At 37.1% G+C, this 16,407-nt stretch overlaps 3 protein-coding genes across 3 annotated transcripts; all 3 read right to left on the reverse strand.

The window, feature by feature from the left end:
• Window positions 1-392: 392 nt before the first annotated feature.
• LOC113310001 (anthranilate synthase alpha subunit 1, chloroplastic-like) lies at window positions 393-5,368 on the reverse strand. Its single transcript, XM_026558535.1, has 11 exons — window positions 5,080-5,368; window positions 4,783-4,967; window positions 4,480-4,669; window positions 2,844-2,995; window positions 2,508-2,623; window positions 2,158-2,404; window positions 2,006-2,062; window positions 1,626-1,778; window positions 1,416-1,496; window positions 1,098-1,184; window positions 393-824 (listed from the first exon to the last, which is right to left on the reverse strand). Exons 1-11 carry the CDS (start codon window positions 5,255-5,257, stop codon window positions 498-500), a joined length of 1,773 nt encoding a protein of 590 aa, XP_026414320.1. The 5' UTR covers window positions 5,258-5,368; the 3' UTR covers window positions 393-497.
• A 2,122-nt stretch (window positions 5,369-7,490) lies between these two features.
• LOC113310002 lies at window positions 7,491-11,209 on the reverse strand. Its single transcript, XM_026558536.1, has 4 exons — window positions 10,907-11,209; window positions 10,591-10,689; window positions 10,317-10,493; window positions 7,491-8,806 (listed from the first exon to the last, which is right to left on the reverse strand). Exons 1-4 carry the CDS (start codon window positions 10,919-10,921, stop codon window positions 7,919-7,921), a joined length of 1,179 nt encoding a protein of 392 aa, XP_026414321.1. The 5' UTR covers window positions 10,922-11,209; the 3' UTR covers window positions 7,491-7,918.
• A 117-nt stretch (window positions 11,210-11,326) lies between these two features.
• Window positions 11,327-14,670, reverse strand: LOC113310003 (probable inactive histone-lysine N-methyltransferase SUVR1). The gene is made up of 4 exons (XM_026558538.1): window positions 14,435-14,670; window positions 13,011-13,109; window positions 12,670-12,900; window positions 11,327-11,900 (listed from the first exon to the last, which is right to left on the reverse strand). The coding sequence occupies exons 1-4, from the start codon at window positions 14,447-14,449 to the stop codon at window positions 11,517-11,519; spliced, it is 729 nt and encodes a 242-aa protein (XP_026414323.1). The 5' UTR covers window positions 14,450-14,670; the 3' UTR covers window positions 11,327-11,516.
• Between the last annotated feature and the right edge of the window lie 1,737 nt (window positions 14,671-16,407).

A 16,407-nucleotide genomic window follows, 5' to 3' on the forward strand; every position in this document is an offset into this window, starting at 1 on the left:
AATTTATAACTAAATAATCTTAAAACTAATAATCACTAATCACTAGTATTAACACTAATCCTAAAAAGGCAGATTTGCCATTAAAAAAAAATTGGTGAAGGGGGCTTCTGATTTTGTTATTTCGCATCCTTTTTTTGTCTTTATTAGGTATGCCTAATAAAATTCATGGATGCCCAAAAACAGCCTTCTAGCAGTATGCGCTGTGGGCCTGTGGCATCGTCTACTATCAGTTTGGGCCGTGACATCTCAGCCCACCATTTTATAGTTTGAGACAAACTGACAAAATGGTAAAACTAGCCAGATTGTTCTCCCGAGCTTCTCATTGTCAGAGTGAAATGGTTATCGGAGTAACCAACACTAATCGAGATACACGAACAACCATGCTAAAAGTAAGGAAAAAGAAAATGAAAGAAATTATATTGAATTGAAGGGGGAAAAACAGTTGTCGTTCTGATTTCTATCAAAACTGTTATTTGCAACTCAATTTAGAAACTGCATCAAGATTTGTCAACAAAAGCCGACTCTGCGAGCTCAATGGCTCGTACTAGACCAGCGGCTTTGTTTTCACATTCACGCTGTTCATCATCAGGATTACTATCAGCTACAATACCAGCACCAGCCTGCAGATGAGCAACCCATTCCCGTCGTCTGTTCACATTCTTGTATGAGTACATAGTGTCATAATGATTTCCTGTTGGGAATACAATGGTGCGCAAAGCAAGTGCAATGTCCATGTCGCCTGACAAAGACACACTCCCAAATCCACCGCTGTATGGTCCTCGCCTTGTAACTTCTAATTCGTCAATCAACTCCATGGCTTTCACCTGTTTTATATGATGAGTTAACAACTGAACGGCGACGAAGAAGAAAATCATTGAAGAAAAATCTAACTGTTGGATATTACTGGTAAGAAGGGCAAAATACTAAATAATATTATAATAATCTCTAGTTATCTTTCCCATTCTTGTTTCATGGCCATAAGTTTAATCTTTGAAAAGAAGTTTTTAATTGTAGGACGAAAAGCACCCATGTGAACTACTGATATAAGAAAATGTGAACTACTGATATAAGAAAAATGGTAGGAGAAGAGATTAAACCTTGGGTGCCCCGCTAACTGTTCCAACTGGCAATGCAGCACGTAAAGCATCCCAACAAGTAAGATCATCAAGTAATTCTCCAGTAACCTGCATGAGATAATCAGCATCAGTTATATACAAGGAGTTTGATACAGCTTAATTTCACTAGCTTACCAAAATACTGGAGACTAGGAAACAAAAACAAAAAAAGGAATCTTTTTTTTCCACATGGTCATTTATCGACGCAGAATTCAGATTAAAGCGCAAAAGATAAGTCCATAGTTGGGCCTGTTGTTATAAATTGAATGAACATTTTATAATGGGTGGAGAGATTCTCACAGTGGAGCTAATGTGCATGACATGGGAATATCTTTCAACATTCATTAATTTTTCCACTTTCACAGAACCGGGTTTAGAAACCTGCAAGAGAAATAAGACCATTAAATTGTCTGAAAACACATTGCACACCAGTGCAATGGATATATAAAGTGTTGACAGATACGGCGATTGACGTAAAACCAGAGAAGGTGAAGGAATAAGAAATGTCACCTTTCCCACGTCATTCCTTCCCAAATCAACAAGCATAATGTGCTCAGCACATTGTTTTTCATCAGCCAGCAGCTGCTTCTCCGCCATCTTATCTTCTTCCTCCGTCTTTCCTCTTCTAATTGTTCCAGCAAGTGGTCGATTAACAATCTTCCCCTGTCAACAGAAAATAACTTCATTGTTACCAAATGATGGCCATAAACACAACAGTGTCAGTGTAGGCTAATATGAATGTTTAATCTCTAACTTTCTTATATAAAATTTAACGTTCAATGCTGATCCTAGAACTTGGATAATAAAAAGGTTATTAGTAAAGTGATGTATTTAGAGTTGGTAAGACTATCAAAGCTCCAACTGTGCCAGAAATAACAATTTCATCTTACCTTCTTCACTCGGGTAAGAATCTCTGGGCTTGACGCAACAAGGATGCATCCTCTAGCCTGATGAAAATGGAAACATGGAGCTCGGTCAATTTTAACTATTCGAGGAAGGAAGATCTACTGGAAGTATGGAAAATTGACGATAAGATAAATACCTGTAAATAAGTCATGTAAGGACTTGGGTTCACAACTCTCAGTGCTCTATATACTTCAAATGGATCAGCAAAAGTACGGCGTTCAAAACGTTGGCTTAGCACAATCTGGAAAATGTCACCAGCCAAGATATGTTCCTTCGCTTCAAGCACAGCTTTCTTATATGTTTCACTTGACATGGTCGATGTCTTTAATGGAGAACCAAAAAGGGGAGTTTGTATGTTCACAGACCCCGCAGCTAACTTCGGTCTAATGAAAAATCAAATCATTTATAGTAGGAGAACATTCAAAGACATCAGCTGTAAAGACAGGAATATAAAAAAATACAAGAGGTAGGAGATGATCAACTCACGTGTCAATATCATGTACTGTAGATGTTAAAACCTCAAGTTTGCTCATTCCATCTTCATAAGCCTCTTGAACTGAAGAATATCGATCTAGCCGCACCCAGTGAATCACGTATACTCTCTGTATGAGAAGGAAAATGAAACCACTTACGAGACTGAATTTAAGAAGCCCGTGTGTATATTCACACCAAGCAATAAGCAGAGCCATAAACTACTCAGTTTTACAAGTGTCAACCTACGCCCATCATCTTCAATAGCTTAGGTGAGAATTAAACAGGTAAACATGTTGAAGCTCAATTATATTCTTCTCTTAAAATCCCAAAATGAACACATTATAATACCTTTTCTACATGATCAAACACAATCACATCATCATAGAAACCTAAATGAAGATCCGCGAGGTTCCTATCATCATTTGGTGCAGCTGAGAATGGAAGCTTTTTGCTTTCTGCATACCGCACTGTATCATAAGAGAAATAACCTACCCATCCACCTGTTCACAACAATGTTTAACTTTTTTTAATGCATAGAGGAGACAACGAATTTTAAAAAATTAACAATTCGAAAATTAAAGTTGAGCTACACGAGGACGTGCTACAGATATATACTGGCAAGTATCAATAGGATATTATGCTGTTGTTGTCTGCGTTAAAGAACAGAAATCCCATAAGTATTTCAAGGAATCTCACATAGACATTGTCATTATCGACAATTTGACACTACATCTCCAAGTAAGTTTGTTCTGGGAAAATGAATGAAGATGTTTAGTACATCTAAGGAAATACTGATACGGATAAGTTTTGAAACTCCGGAACACAAAGTCACTTGAGATAATTTTAAATGCATATCAAAGACCTGAGGTGACAAGGCTATTGTGTGCTTAAGTTCTTGCCACATTATCTCCACCCACATTTATTTTCCGACCTATTTAGGATAAATGCACGTGTAGATAATGCAGATTAGGAAAATCGACCAGCAACAGAAATAGGCCCGACAACTGTGTATCACCATGCTGCTTTAAATTAAAACTATTACTCGAGTAGAAACATAATTATTGCGTTTCTTGTCGGATTAAAACAAATCAAACAGAAATAGGCCCGACAACTGTGTATCACCATGCTGCTTTAAATTAAAACTATTACTCGAGTAGAAACATAATTATTGTGTTTCTTGTCGGATTAAAACAAACCAACTTGTGTTTGAAAAATTCGTTGAACAAAACGTAGAGCACCTTCTAAGTATCATTAGGATATGATGATGTTGTCTGCGTTAAAGAACGGAAAGGCCATAAGTATTTCAAGGAATCTCAAATAGCAAGAAACAGTTGCATACGGTCTTACATAGACATTGTCATTGTCGCCAATTTTACACTACATCTCCAAGTGAGTTTGTTCTGGGAAAATGAATGAAGATGAGCAGTACATTTAAGGAAATACTGATATGGATAAGTTTTAAAACTCCGGAATACGAAGTAAGAAAAATGATTACTCAACAAAAAGTAGAGACAGCGAAAAAGATCGATAAACGAAGCAAAGTCACTTGAGATAATTTTAAATGCATATCAAAGACCTGGGGTGACAACGTTATTGTGTGCTCAAGTTCTTGCCGCATTATCTCCACCCGCATTTATTTTCTGACCCATTTAGGATAAATGCACGTGTAGATAATGCAGATTAGGAAAATCGACAAGCAACAGAAATAGACCCCCGACAACTGTGTATCAACATGCTGCTTCAAATGAATACTACTACTCGAGTAGAAACAAAAAATATTGCGTTTCTTGTCGGATTAAAACAAACCAACGTGTGCTTCGAAACTCGTTGAACGTAGAGCACCTTATAAGACCATATCCACAAAAATAAGAAATATTTCCTAAGCAAAACAAACTCGAACCCAAGTACCTTCCCTCTATCACAATAATCAAAGAAAATCCCATAATTTAAGAAAGTCATATCAAATCAAGTAGTAGAGAATTACCACAAAACGCATTGGGCAACTCATTAATAAGCTGTGGAGTCAATCCTTCCATTAATCTTCTAGGTATCACCATAGGATCTTCAACAACTTCTTCAGTCCTATGCCCCTTTTCATGATCCAATATTGTCACTACATTTTCTTTAGCTATAACTTCCATACTTGGTTGTGCACCAACCACACTATACCTACCCTATATTAACACAAATTAACCAAGCCAAAAACACCTTCAGTAATCAAAAAACACAATTATCACCAAATAGATTCATAAACTCAAATGTAAACAAACAAAAAAAAAAAACTTACAACATTAGAAGCTCGAACACCTTGTTCAACCGATTCAAACAGAAAACTCGGCGCGTCTCTATCGTCCTCTTTAACCAAACACCGATACGCAAGTACCGGCGTTAAATGATCGGAAAATATGCATTTGAACAATGGAATCAAATTCCCATTCTCAGATGCTTCTTTGAACTTCACCTCATCATTCACTGCACAAATACAGAAAAAACAAAATTAAACCAATTCAACAGTTATTATCACACCTCGTTTACATCACCCAAGTCGAATCAGAAACACAGAGAAAGAGGAAGAATCAATTACCTAAAGATGAAGGAGGAGGCGAAGTAGCGCAACATTTCAAAGATTGAAAACAAGCGGGAGAATTCAAGAAACTCAGCGAATTCGATGATACACTTCGTCTTCTCCCATTACAAAATGTCTGAGGATGGAATCGAATAAACGAAGGAGATATACTTCGAGAAACTGCTAATTTCTCCATTAGGTTTTTCAGAGGGTAAAGAGGAAGACGAAGAAGAACAACACAGCGAATTTGGTTTTTAATTTTGTATTTTCTCAGGAGGAGTGAGTGAACTTCTACTAACGGATGATTTTTTTCGTTTTGGTTTTTTATAATGGGAGGAACCGAGGAAGTGTATCTAAGACGCAATGTGGGGTCCACTAACAATAAATTCTTTTGATGCCAAAAATGCCCTCCTCAAAATGGGGAAATTGAATTAAGAGAAGTTTCCTTCTTTGTTTACAACGAACGATTCTGTTTAGCAGTGATTATTTGCATGCAGGCAATCTGGTCTGTTTTTGCTAATATGCCTTTTACAAACATTTGCAGCGTCACAATGTAAATTGTGGTTGAGCAAAATGCAAATGAGTTCAAATGCACATTCTTAATGCAAAATGGGGCTAAAACTATTAAAGTTTGCGGGCATCCAACTCAAAACCAATTGGCAATGAGTGGAGAGACCCTAATAGATTATAAACTTGCAGGATTTTAAATAATCCAATCATGTGGGACTAATAATCTCAACACGCCCCCTCACGTGTGGCCTCGACGGGTCTTACAAACACGTGGACAATTAAATCGGGTGACGCGGAGTAAAGATGCGGTCAACTGACTCGACACAAATAGTCTTGTTCTGATACCATATTAAAATTTGCAGGCATCCAACTCAAAACCAATTGACAATGAGTGGAGAGACCCTAATATTATAAACCTGCAGAATTTTAAATAACACAACCATGTGGGACTAATAATCTCAACAAAAACATGTCTTGAGTGAATGCAGAAGAAGTAGACGCAAGTTGTTTTCGCTACTTTTGATTACCTTTTCAGGTTTTATTTTACTTATTTCGATGACAACTTATGGATATCGTATTTGTTGATTATGCCATCAATTTCATCGTGTAGCAGTAACGATGTTTGTCGCTTCTTCGTTAATTTTTCCGTTGTTGTTAGAACGGTAACGGTATTCATCTTTCCGTTAATTCTGATACTCAATTCAGCGTATCTTGCAGCATCTCAACAAACATGTACAGATTATGACCTTAAATGCGTACTAATCAGCTATACGAAGTCACTAAGAAATAATTATGGTGTTTAATTAGTACTATATGGCAATTGTTACAAGTGGCAGCACACTAGGCTTCGGGTTGAGAATTGATTGTTTTGCAGTCTGTATCGGTTATGAATGAATATATGGTGGTTAAAGAAAACCGAAGTTAATTAGTTGCAACAAAAGGATGGTTCATTGGTCCCCGGGGACTTCAAGTCCGATGAGATTTGCATCCATAAAGTTGAAGATATTCTCTCAACGTTTTCTTTTTTGATAAAATATTTGGTATCAAAAAAGAGGTGTCGAACTCAGATTACTGGTAACCCAGATTACTGGTAATTCGTTATGTTTTTAATGCTTGCATACTGACAATTATTACTAAACTTGTCGTTTTCGTCAATATAAGTGTTAAAGCAGGATATCGATACCATCAGAGATTCTAATATTCAATTCAGAATTATCTAATAGCATCTCAACAAACATATATAATTACAATCTTAACTAAGCATAAACCTACCTTGTGATTAAAATTAAGAAAGTACCTTTCTTAGATGTATGCGATATTAATCCACCTTGTTATTAGGAGTACCTATTTTTATTTTTATTTTACTGTGTTTTGATACTTTAAGTACATGGAGGAGTTTAAAAGTTGTTTTCCCCAATACCTTGTAATTACCAGGTATTTTGCTTCCGCATACCCTCGTACATTATTCGCTCTATGACAAGGTGTCCGAGTCTATAATTTATATAGACTGCATAGTTATTCAACTGTTTGTTTTAACTTTTAATACATATAATAACTTCCAACGAAAATGACCTTTCAAAGTCTTATTTTAATACTCCTTTTTTGCAATCAATATTGAGCTTATCCAACCAATGATGCAATTCATTTCATTCGCATCATCTTTGTGCACCTTAAAATAGTGACAAGAAAATAAACTACTAATAAAGAATATTTCTGGCCTCCCTCTTCTCAGTTCTCACTAGCTGGTGGGTGACTCACAGATTTGTATAATAGCTGTTCTGTTTCTTTCTTTCATGAGCTATTTTAATATCGCTTTACGACCGCTTAGGCTAGGCCAAAGTCTTTAATACTACTATGCAACGAATAACAACTACTAAGAAACAGAAAAGGCGAAAACACGTCCAACAGCAATCATCAGGCCCAATATTTTAATCTGTAATTCGAAGTCACAGCAGTAGAGGTCTAGTTTTCGAGTCCACGCAGGATGAATTTTAAAGGAAGGGAAGGGACAAAAAAGAGAAGAAGATTGTACCCCTTCCAAACTCCCAACTGAAAGCTTGGTGCAATTAGGATTCCAAACATTCCTGGTCTGTCTATTTATGTACATATATATTTTATCGAAATAATATAAGGATTCACAAAGAAGAACATACCTAAAGTACACAACATCCTCCTGAACAGCAGAGGAACTTCAATGTCAAGAGTTAGGTTGGTGTCATGTTGATTTCTGTTGTGTGTTCATGGTCAGCCAGTCCCATTCCTATTAATTAACAAACCTGGTACCCAGCAAGAGTTGTACGAGTTAATCATCTATCGTTCATTCTATCTACCAGCATGCTATTTCCTGCTACGTTGCACCCACCGCATCCCACCAAGACTTCTGTACTTCCCTGGGAATTACTGACCCCTCTCTGACCATTCGTTCACGAACTGAAGCCTTTGTCTCAGAGAACACATAGTCGTCTTCACCATCATCCTCATTATCAACCAAACCGAAACAGGGCCTCCTCATACAGTACTGGGGAAAACCTTGCAGAGGCCCAGTAAGTCTTTCTTGCGACTTCTCTTGTGCAGAGACCAACTTGCCATCATCATTTCCATAGGTTAGAAGACCAGCAGGTTTTCTCTGTGACCTCTCTTTTTCTGCAGCTGGCAAAAGATAATGGGGAGAACCTTGCACAGGCCCAGTAAGTCTTTCTTGCGACTTCTCTTGTGCAGAGACCAACTTGCCATCATCATTTCCATAGGTTGGAAGACCAGCAGGTTGTCTTTGTGACCTCTCTTTTTCTGCAGCTGGCAAAAGATACTGGGGAGAACCTTGCACAGGCCCAGTAAGTCTTTCTTGCGACTTCTCTTGTGCGGAGACCAACTTGCCATCATCATTTCCATAGGTTAGAAGACCAGCAGGTTTTCTTTGTGACCTCTCTTTTTCTGCAGCTGGCAAAAGATACTGGGGAGAACCTTGCACAGGCCCAGTAAGTCTTTCTTGCGACTTCTCTTGTGCAGAGACCAACTTGTCATCATCATTTCCAAAGACTACAAGAGCAGTAAGTTCTCTTAGCGACCTCTTTTTTTGTGCAGCTGGCAAAAGATACTTGTTGTCTTCTATTCTCTTCTTCGCCTCCTCAGTCCTAGACTTATAGCCAATGGGTTCAAATACAGTGATTGCTTTTGATGTCCTTGCAGCTGAAGATGACCTTGTAATTCTCTTTTCAAAAATGCTTGAATTGTTTTCCTAGACACAAGGATAGAAGGAATATCAGCTGAACTTAGCTATTCCGGAGGAAAAATAATGCTTAACATACGAAACATGGAGGAAAAAACCTTAAAGATCAACTAGGAAGAATTATACAACTAATCTGCAGGTGTCCAATTATGAGAGATAAGGACTTGACATGCAGAATCCACAATATAAAGTCCAGAACACACTATGACGACTTATGACTGCCTCTAATGACTTGATTACCAAGTTATGCACTCCCAGCCAATTAATAAATAACTCATTTCTATGATCCTGTAACAAATATCCCCAACTAAGTTGTGCCATATGATCATGGATATTTGATGTCAAGTGAATCCGAAGAGTTCTCTTTTCACCACCCATACCCAATTGTCCATGAGTAGGTAAATAAATAGGCAATGAACCTAAGATTTCAGCACGATTAGCAAATACACTAAATATGCTGTGTAGATCATATGAACATTAAAGCATTATACAAAGGCATGACGATCTAGTATAGCATAAGCAAAATTGAACTGCGAATAAATATTTCATGGGGTTATATAAGTTTGTAAAAAGTCGCCTCAAATAAAACTAAGCAAAACTGCAAAAGCTAAACTAAGTACACTGAGCAGTATTGCAGAGAAAATGAATGGCAAGAAAATGATCGGTTTAGCGGCATACTAAGTGTTGGTTTTGCAGAGAAAACTAAGTACACTCATCCTTGTAACATTTCCACAATAACAATGTCATACCAAGTGTTGGTTCTACTTCCTAAGTAAACAGAATTAAAACACTATGAATTGAAAGTGAGAAACTCGAATTGAAATTGCAGCACAAGATCTTCAATAATTCAAAGTTAAATTGCTGGCATTTGGTTTGTTCTTGCAACTGGTATACACACCAAAGGATGAGCCCTAGGAAGAGTTAAACCCTTTCCTTCAGTCATGTTAACAGGCAAACTCTCTCCATTTTTAAGTTTTCATTCAAAGTTGTCTGTACTAATTGCAGTGCCAATGAAGTTCCTGGGCATCCTTTCCTCCCGCTTCCAAATGGTAACAAATGAAAATGCTGTCCTATAACATCTAATGAACTTCGTCCGCTACCTTCTTCATGCATGAATCTTTCTGGTTGGAATTTGAGTGGGTTTCCCCAATTCTTAGGGTCTCTGCCGATTGCCCACACATTAATGAAAAGTCGGGTTCCTGCAGGTATGTCGTAACCTAACACTTTACAGTCTTCAGTAGATTATCTAAGAATGATCGTACCAGTTGGGTGTAATCTCAATGTTTCTTTTACAATTGCTTGAATGTAAGGGAGGTTGGGTAAATTAGACTCTTCCACCAATTTGGCCTTTCCAATCACTGAATCAATCTAAACCCACTCAAATTACTACTTCACTTAAAATCGTGTGATAGATTAACTAAAACGAATAAGGGCATGTATGAATCGGTTGCAAATTCACAATCGTTCAGTAAACACTAATGACACAAAACGATTCAGTAAGTTACTGAAAAGAACTTACCAGAAGTTGCTGGTCTTCATCTTCTTCCTCTTTTTCCTTCAGAAGTAGGTTCCCTAGGTCTTCTTCATCTTCTGGTCCTTTTAAGAGTAACATCTCTTGATCTTCCAAGAGACAGTCAATCAGTAACTTGTATGAACATTCCTCAATGAAGACCCAACCTTCATCTTTACCATAAACCTACAAATACTTATCTACTGTAAATAAATATAACAACAAAAGGGGTTTCACTTTTAGTTCAAATAACAAAAAGTGAGCCATCTTTTTGGGTGTTTACCTTCAGAAGGGAATCAATTTTAGACCGAATCATTCTCTTTGGAAACCCTAGACCTAATGGCCCCAAATGATCATAAGCGGCATCATATCGTGTTAGTTTCTGCCAAAATTTTCCAACAAAATTGTAAGAAAATTAGAAAACTAAAACAATTTCTGTAACCCATCCATTTACTATCAAAAATCAGGAAAATACATGAAAATACAGTGTAGAACTAGCAAATAAACTCAGTGAAGCAAACACCAACAGGACAGATGGTATTGTTACAAATTAAGATTGCGGAAGCTATTTCAGAAGAAAAATTGAAACTTTCGCATACCTTTCTGGGCGCCATTCTTCAAAATGAAACCCTAGTAGCTTGAAGAAAAATTGGAGGAGGAGGAGGAGGAGGAGGAATGCAGCAGATGAAGAAGCGAATAATTCCCTTACTTTTTTTACTTTTAGGGCGCGAAGAGAATATTCAGGGTTCAGGGTTCTGCCGAAGTACGGTAAATGCCCCAGCAGCGTTTAGCTTTGTCCCATTTTCGTCACAAACCAAGCACCCGGCCGGACACTCTAAAAACACCGTTAAATAGCTTTGGGAAGCAGGTGGAAGAAGGCGGGACTTAGGGTTAGGTTAGTGTACAATTTTGAAGCGTGTAAGAAAGTTTGTGCCATAATAAAAGCCTGAAGGGTAAAATAGTAAATGACAAATATATTCAATTTAAATTAAACGTGGCTTTTTGATGTTCTGTACTTGCAAATCCTACTAATTAGAAGAAATATATTGAAGAAGAAAAATACAGTGAACAAAACTATGCCTGGATAACAACATTCCCAGTAGTAGGCTGGCAACATAGCAAAAGTTGCAAGACTTCACCATCTTTCATCTTATTTTTTGCTGTACAATATGTTTAATTACAAAAAACTGTGTTTGTATAGAGAGGAACTCAGACACCCACCATATCCCACCGAGACTTGCGTTCTCTTCGAGGAGCTACCGACCTCTCTCTGGCTATCCGTTCACGAAGTGAAGCCTTTGTCTCGAATAACACATAGTTCTCTTCACAGTCATCTTCATCATCATCGTCACTAACATAGAATCCAAAGCAAGGTCTCCTGGTAATGCGTTGAGGTATCCCTGTTCTAGTGGGTTCAGAAATCTCAACTTCAGTGGATTCAGGTGTTTCAATTGCATCGGACTCTTCTGAAACTGAAGCGAACCTGCCATTCTCTGTAATTCTACTTTTGACTTTCGATGTCTCTCCAACTGAGGAGAACCTGCTAGTCTCTGTGAGTCTCCTTTCAATTTCAGCTAGGCTTGAAATCTTCGGCTATAGACACAAGGGTAGAAGGATCATCAGCTAAACAAAAGTGTTGTGAAGGAAAAATAAAGCTTTCGGGACTAGTTACATATTGATAACACTGAAGAAAGAACCTCCAATGAAACAGGAAAAATCATACAACTATTTTCTGTTGTTGATTTGTAGCAAATAAACATGGAGAACAAAACACATTGCAGATACAACGTACAGTCCAAAACAAACTAAGAACACCTATAACTGTCTTTGGTGACTGAATTAGTAAGTTAAGGACTCGCAGACAACTACTAAATAACTAAATCCTGAGATCTTGTAATAAATAGTACAAGTCACTTAGTCACATTGTGCTAAAAGCTAAGGAGAATGTAATGCCAAGTGGGATCCCTTCCCTAGAGTTCTGTTTTCATCAGAAACATCTGATATTCCTAATTTCCATTAGTAGACAAAGACATATACACGACCCTAAAATTGCATTACAATTCAAATATTTCGGCAAATCATTTGCACGACATCAAGCATAATACAAATGCACAACCTTGTTATAACAAACAGAACTTTCATGTGGTTCAGCAAGTACATAAAATTTGCCAAAAATTCATGAAAAGTAAGAAATATAAACTAAGGTTAAAATCTAGTAACACTTGCAAAGGACAATCAGAAACACAAAATATTAAAAAAGAAATAAGGGCATGCAAGATAAATCAAAAGCAAAACCACAATCTTTCAATAAATACTAATAACACAACCTATCTAGAAGTTGAACAAAAGAAATGAACCTTACCGGAGGTTGTTCTTCACTCTCTTGATCTTCTTCTTCTTCATCGTCCTTTTCCTTTGAAAATAATTCATGCTGATCTTGTTTATCTTTGAGAAGTAATATCTCCCGGTCTTCTTCTTCTTCTTCTACTTCTTTTCCTTTTAGAAGTAAGTTCTCTTGCTCTTCCAAGAGGCAGTCAATCAATAACTTATATGCACCATCTTCAATGAAAACCCAACCCTGGTCTCCATAAACCTACAACATAAACTAACAAATTGATTCCTATTTATTGCAAATAAAATATTGTAACCCAATGGGTTTCCCTTACTTCAGATAATAAAAGGAGAGGAATTATTGAGTTTTACCTTCAAAAGAGAATCAATCTTCTTCCTAATGACCTTCTTTGTAAAGCCTAGGCCTCCTCTTCCCAAATGATCATAAGCGGCATCATATCGTGAGAGTTTCTGCAAAAAATCACAAGAGAAAAGATAAAATTGCAGAATAGAAGAAAGAGTGATGAATGATGGAAAACATTAGCAGGCCTTCTAGGACTGCATTTCTAGAACTTAACAAGCTATCTTACACCTCTTATTTCCAAGTGGAGGATAATTCTTACGTTTCCAACAACTTGACGGGAAAAAAGTCATCCTTAGAAGTAACATGTGAAATTAATACAGAAGAAACTCTACATATCTGATGTACACTATACTGAATATGCTCAAATGGTCTTAGCTAGCTCGTTCATACATATGCCTCCTATACATACTCAAAGAAAGGTTACGGAAAGATTAAAGCTCGTGCGAGATATGGAGAACACCATAAGAAGCATTACTGTTATCCAGATACATGAGTACACCTATCTTATAGTTCGATAACTTGTATGCACCGTAAAAATGATTTAACTAGACTCCACATGTAGAACCGTTTAGTATCAAAACAAACCCAATAGATAAAAAGAAAGTTGAAAATATATTTGATTCATTCTCAAGAATGAATGTTCTGTGTCTCTGATTTTAATTCAGGCATGTAATCAATTACCAATAGTCAAACAAACACCAATAGAAGATATTATATTTGCTACATAAAACTCACATTTCACAGTAAAAAGACAACGAGATTATCATAACCACATCATAACACTGAATTTTGGAGAAGTTCACATCACATAAGTAACGAATTCACAAGAACAGAATAGAAACTTGTAAAATAGAAGATAAGGTAATGGTTGATTGGTAACATATGCAGACATGGTTGGGCAGCACTGCTACAAAGTAATAAATAGATACACTTTAAGAAGGAACATGTGAAATTACACAAAGAATGTCTACGTATCAGACTTATGATAGACGATTAGGTAGAGGTCTTCAACCCAGATGCAAGAAATTAACACAAGAACCCATTGGGATAATACGATGTCTCAAATTCTCTTAGCCAGCTAGTTCATAAATAAAACCCTGTTAAAGACCACTCTAGGAAGCAATACTGTTATCCAGTTACCATAGAGGTAGTTTTACTGTTGTCTAATTACATGAGTGCATCCATCTTAGTGTGGGCTGAAATAGTTGGACAAAAATCCCCAAATAGAACCCTTTTGCGTCAAAAACCACAACTGATAAAAAGTTGTAGAAATATGTATATGATAATCACTCAATTCCTGTAACATGCATCTCTGGTTTGATTGAGGCACATAAACAAACACTTAAGGTGAAGAACGAAGCAAAGACTAGACGGAACAAATTATTCTCTGCTACATAGTTATAACATTTCACAGATATCAAAAGACACAAACCTTTTTTGGCGCCATTGTTGACGGAAAGAAACCCTAGCTTCAGAAAAATGTAGGAAGTAGAGATGGTTTCTCTGATTTTTACCCCTTTGCTTTACCTTTTGTAGGGCCGGAAGGGAATTCGATGGTTTGCCTCTGCAGAGAACAATTTTGTACGAGTAGGTAAGTTATCCTTGTTTATGTCGCCGAATCTGTCTTCTAGACATCTAAGCCATTGATGGGAGAGGAGACGGGTGTAGGTGTACGAGGTACATACACTACATCGCTTCTAAGTGGGGCAGAGGGTGATGGTCCATATGGCATGTCTAAAATGGACGTATTGGAGGTGTCATGAGTGCAGTTGAGGGGCAGGGCACTTGATTCTCCGTATTTGGCATTTATTGTGGACATTTCTCAACATCAGCTACAAGTGGACTAACAGGTATTCAAGGTTACAGCTGTCGCTGCCACAATTACTAGACAAAAGGTGACAAATTTACCCACTTACCCTTTATAGTGGGACGGGCGAACTAATAAAAATGTGAAATGCACCCTAAAAAGTTGCAGCAGATTAGCAGCTAGATTAGCAGTAAGTCTTATGGGAGTGCTAATCTAGCAGCTAGATTAGCAGTCCACGTCAGCCCAGCGCTGAACCATTCAACGGTTTAAATCTCAGTCGTCAGATTAAAAATAAATCTCTCAGCGTTGAACCATTCCGCGAAAAGGTGGTTTTTCAAGCGTTGAATCATTCAGCGTAACTATCTAGCATGCTAGTTCACATTCTAACAACTGGTAGGAGAGAGAACTAGTGTTAACCTTTTTGCCACATTTTTTTTGAATTGCAACACTTAAGTGCTAATCTAGCACCTCCAATCTAGCCCATAAGACTAAGTCTTAGGGGCAGTACCTATGGCAATGAACAAAAATTAAAATTTGTTGAGCCACGTGGATGAACAAACTGCATTCTCCACTATGGGAAACAAGGCAAAATGAACAAATCTGATATTTTAGGGTCACACTAGTGATTTTATTAATATAAACTAATAAGAGTTGGGTCACACTAATGATTTTATTTATATAAACTAATAAGAGTTTGGTCCCACAGATTATTTAACTAATAAAATAAATAATAAAAAGTATATTGTAATATAGGATAAGAAAAGAAGAAGACACAAAGTAGAGAGGAAGAAGAAGAAAGAACTCTTATTCATGTTATGTGTTTACAAAGGTTTGGGACTCTATTTATAGAGTTTACATACTTGGTGCCCAAGTAACGGGATCCCACTAAAGTGGGCATCTACCAAATAAACTTCCGTTTATAACACTCCCCCTAGATGACTACTGTATCTAAGCTAATTGCCTCATTAAAACCTTATCAGGAAAATCTGAAGGAACAAAACCTGATTGAAGGGGAAAAAGTACAATTATGAGAAAACTTAGAACAGAGTTGGACATGCATATGTTGCCTCGTTAAAACCTTGACTAGGAAAACCCAGTGGGATAAAACCTTGACGAAAGAAAAATAGTACAACGTGATAGTCCAGTGAAATACCTTTTACTATGATGCTCCCCCTGATAAGTACTTCATTTAAGTCTTGGCTTGCAAATCTTCGTGTCGACACTTCCCAATTTCGATAAACGAATTTCTTGAATGATGGAGACAACAATGCTTTCGTGAGAAATCTGCCAGTTGGTGAAGTCTTCTTTTGCGTTAGTCTTCTAATAGTAGTGTTCTAGAGTCTTCATGTTTCTTTCAATACATTAAGTACTTGTGTCTTGGATTGCTTGGAGATGATTTGCAGAAATAGTTGATGTAGTTTCTTCAACAAAGTGCTAAGATATGAATACCTTATCATACGTGAAAAAAATCGTATCTGTGAGAAGGAAATCCAAATTCTTGGGAGATGATTAAGTTGATTTGGTTTAATCAAATGTGGACATCCACTAAACAACCAAAATTGATACAACTCCCCCTTGGATGACCATCATGTTGAATT

Source organism: Papaver somniferum, chromosome 9 (assembly GCF_003573695.1).
Source record: "Papaver somniferum cultivar HN1 chromosome 9, ASM357369v1, whole genome shotgun sequence".
NCBI classification, from domain to species: Eukaryota; Viridiplantae; Streptophyta; class Magnoliopsida; order Ranunculales; family Papaveraceae; genus Papaver; species Papaver somniferum.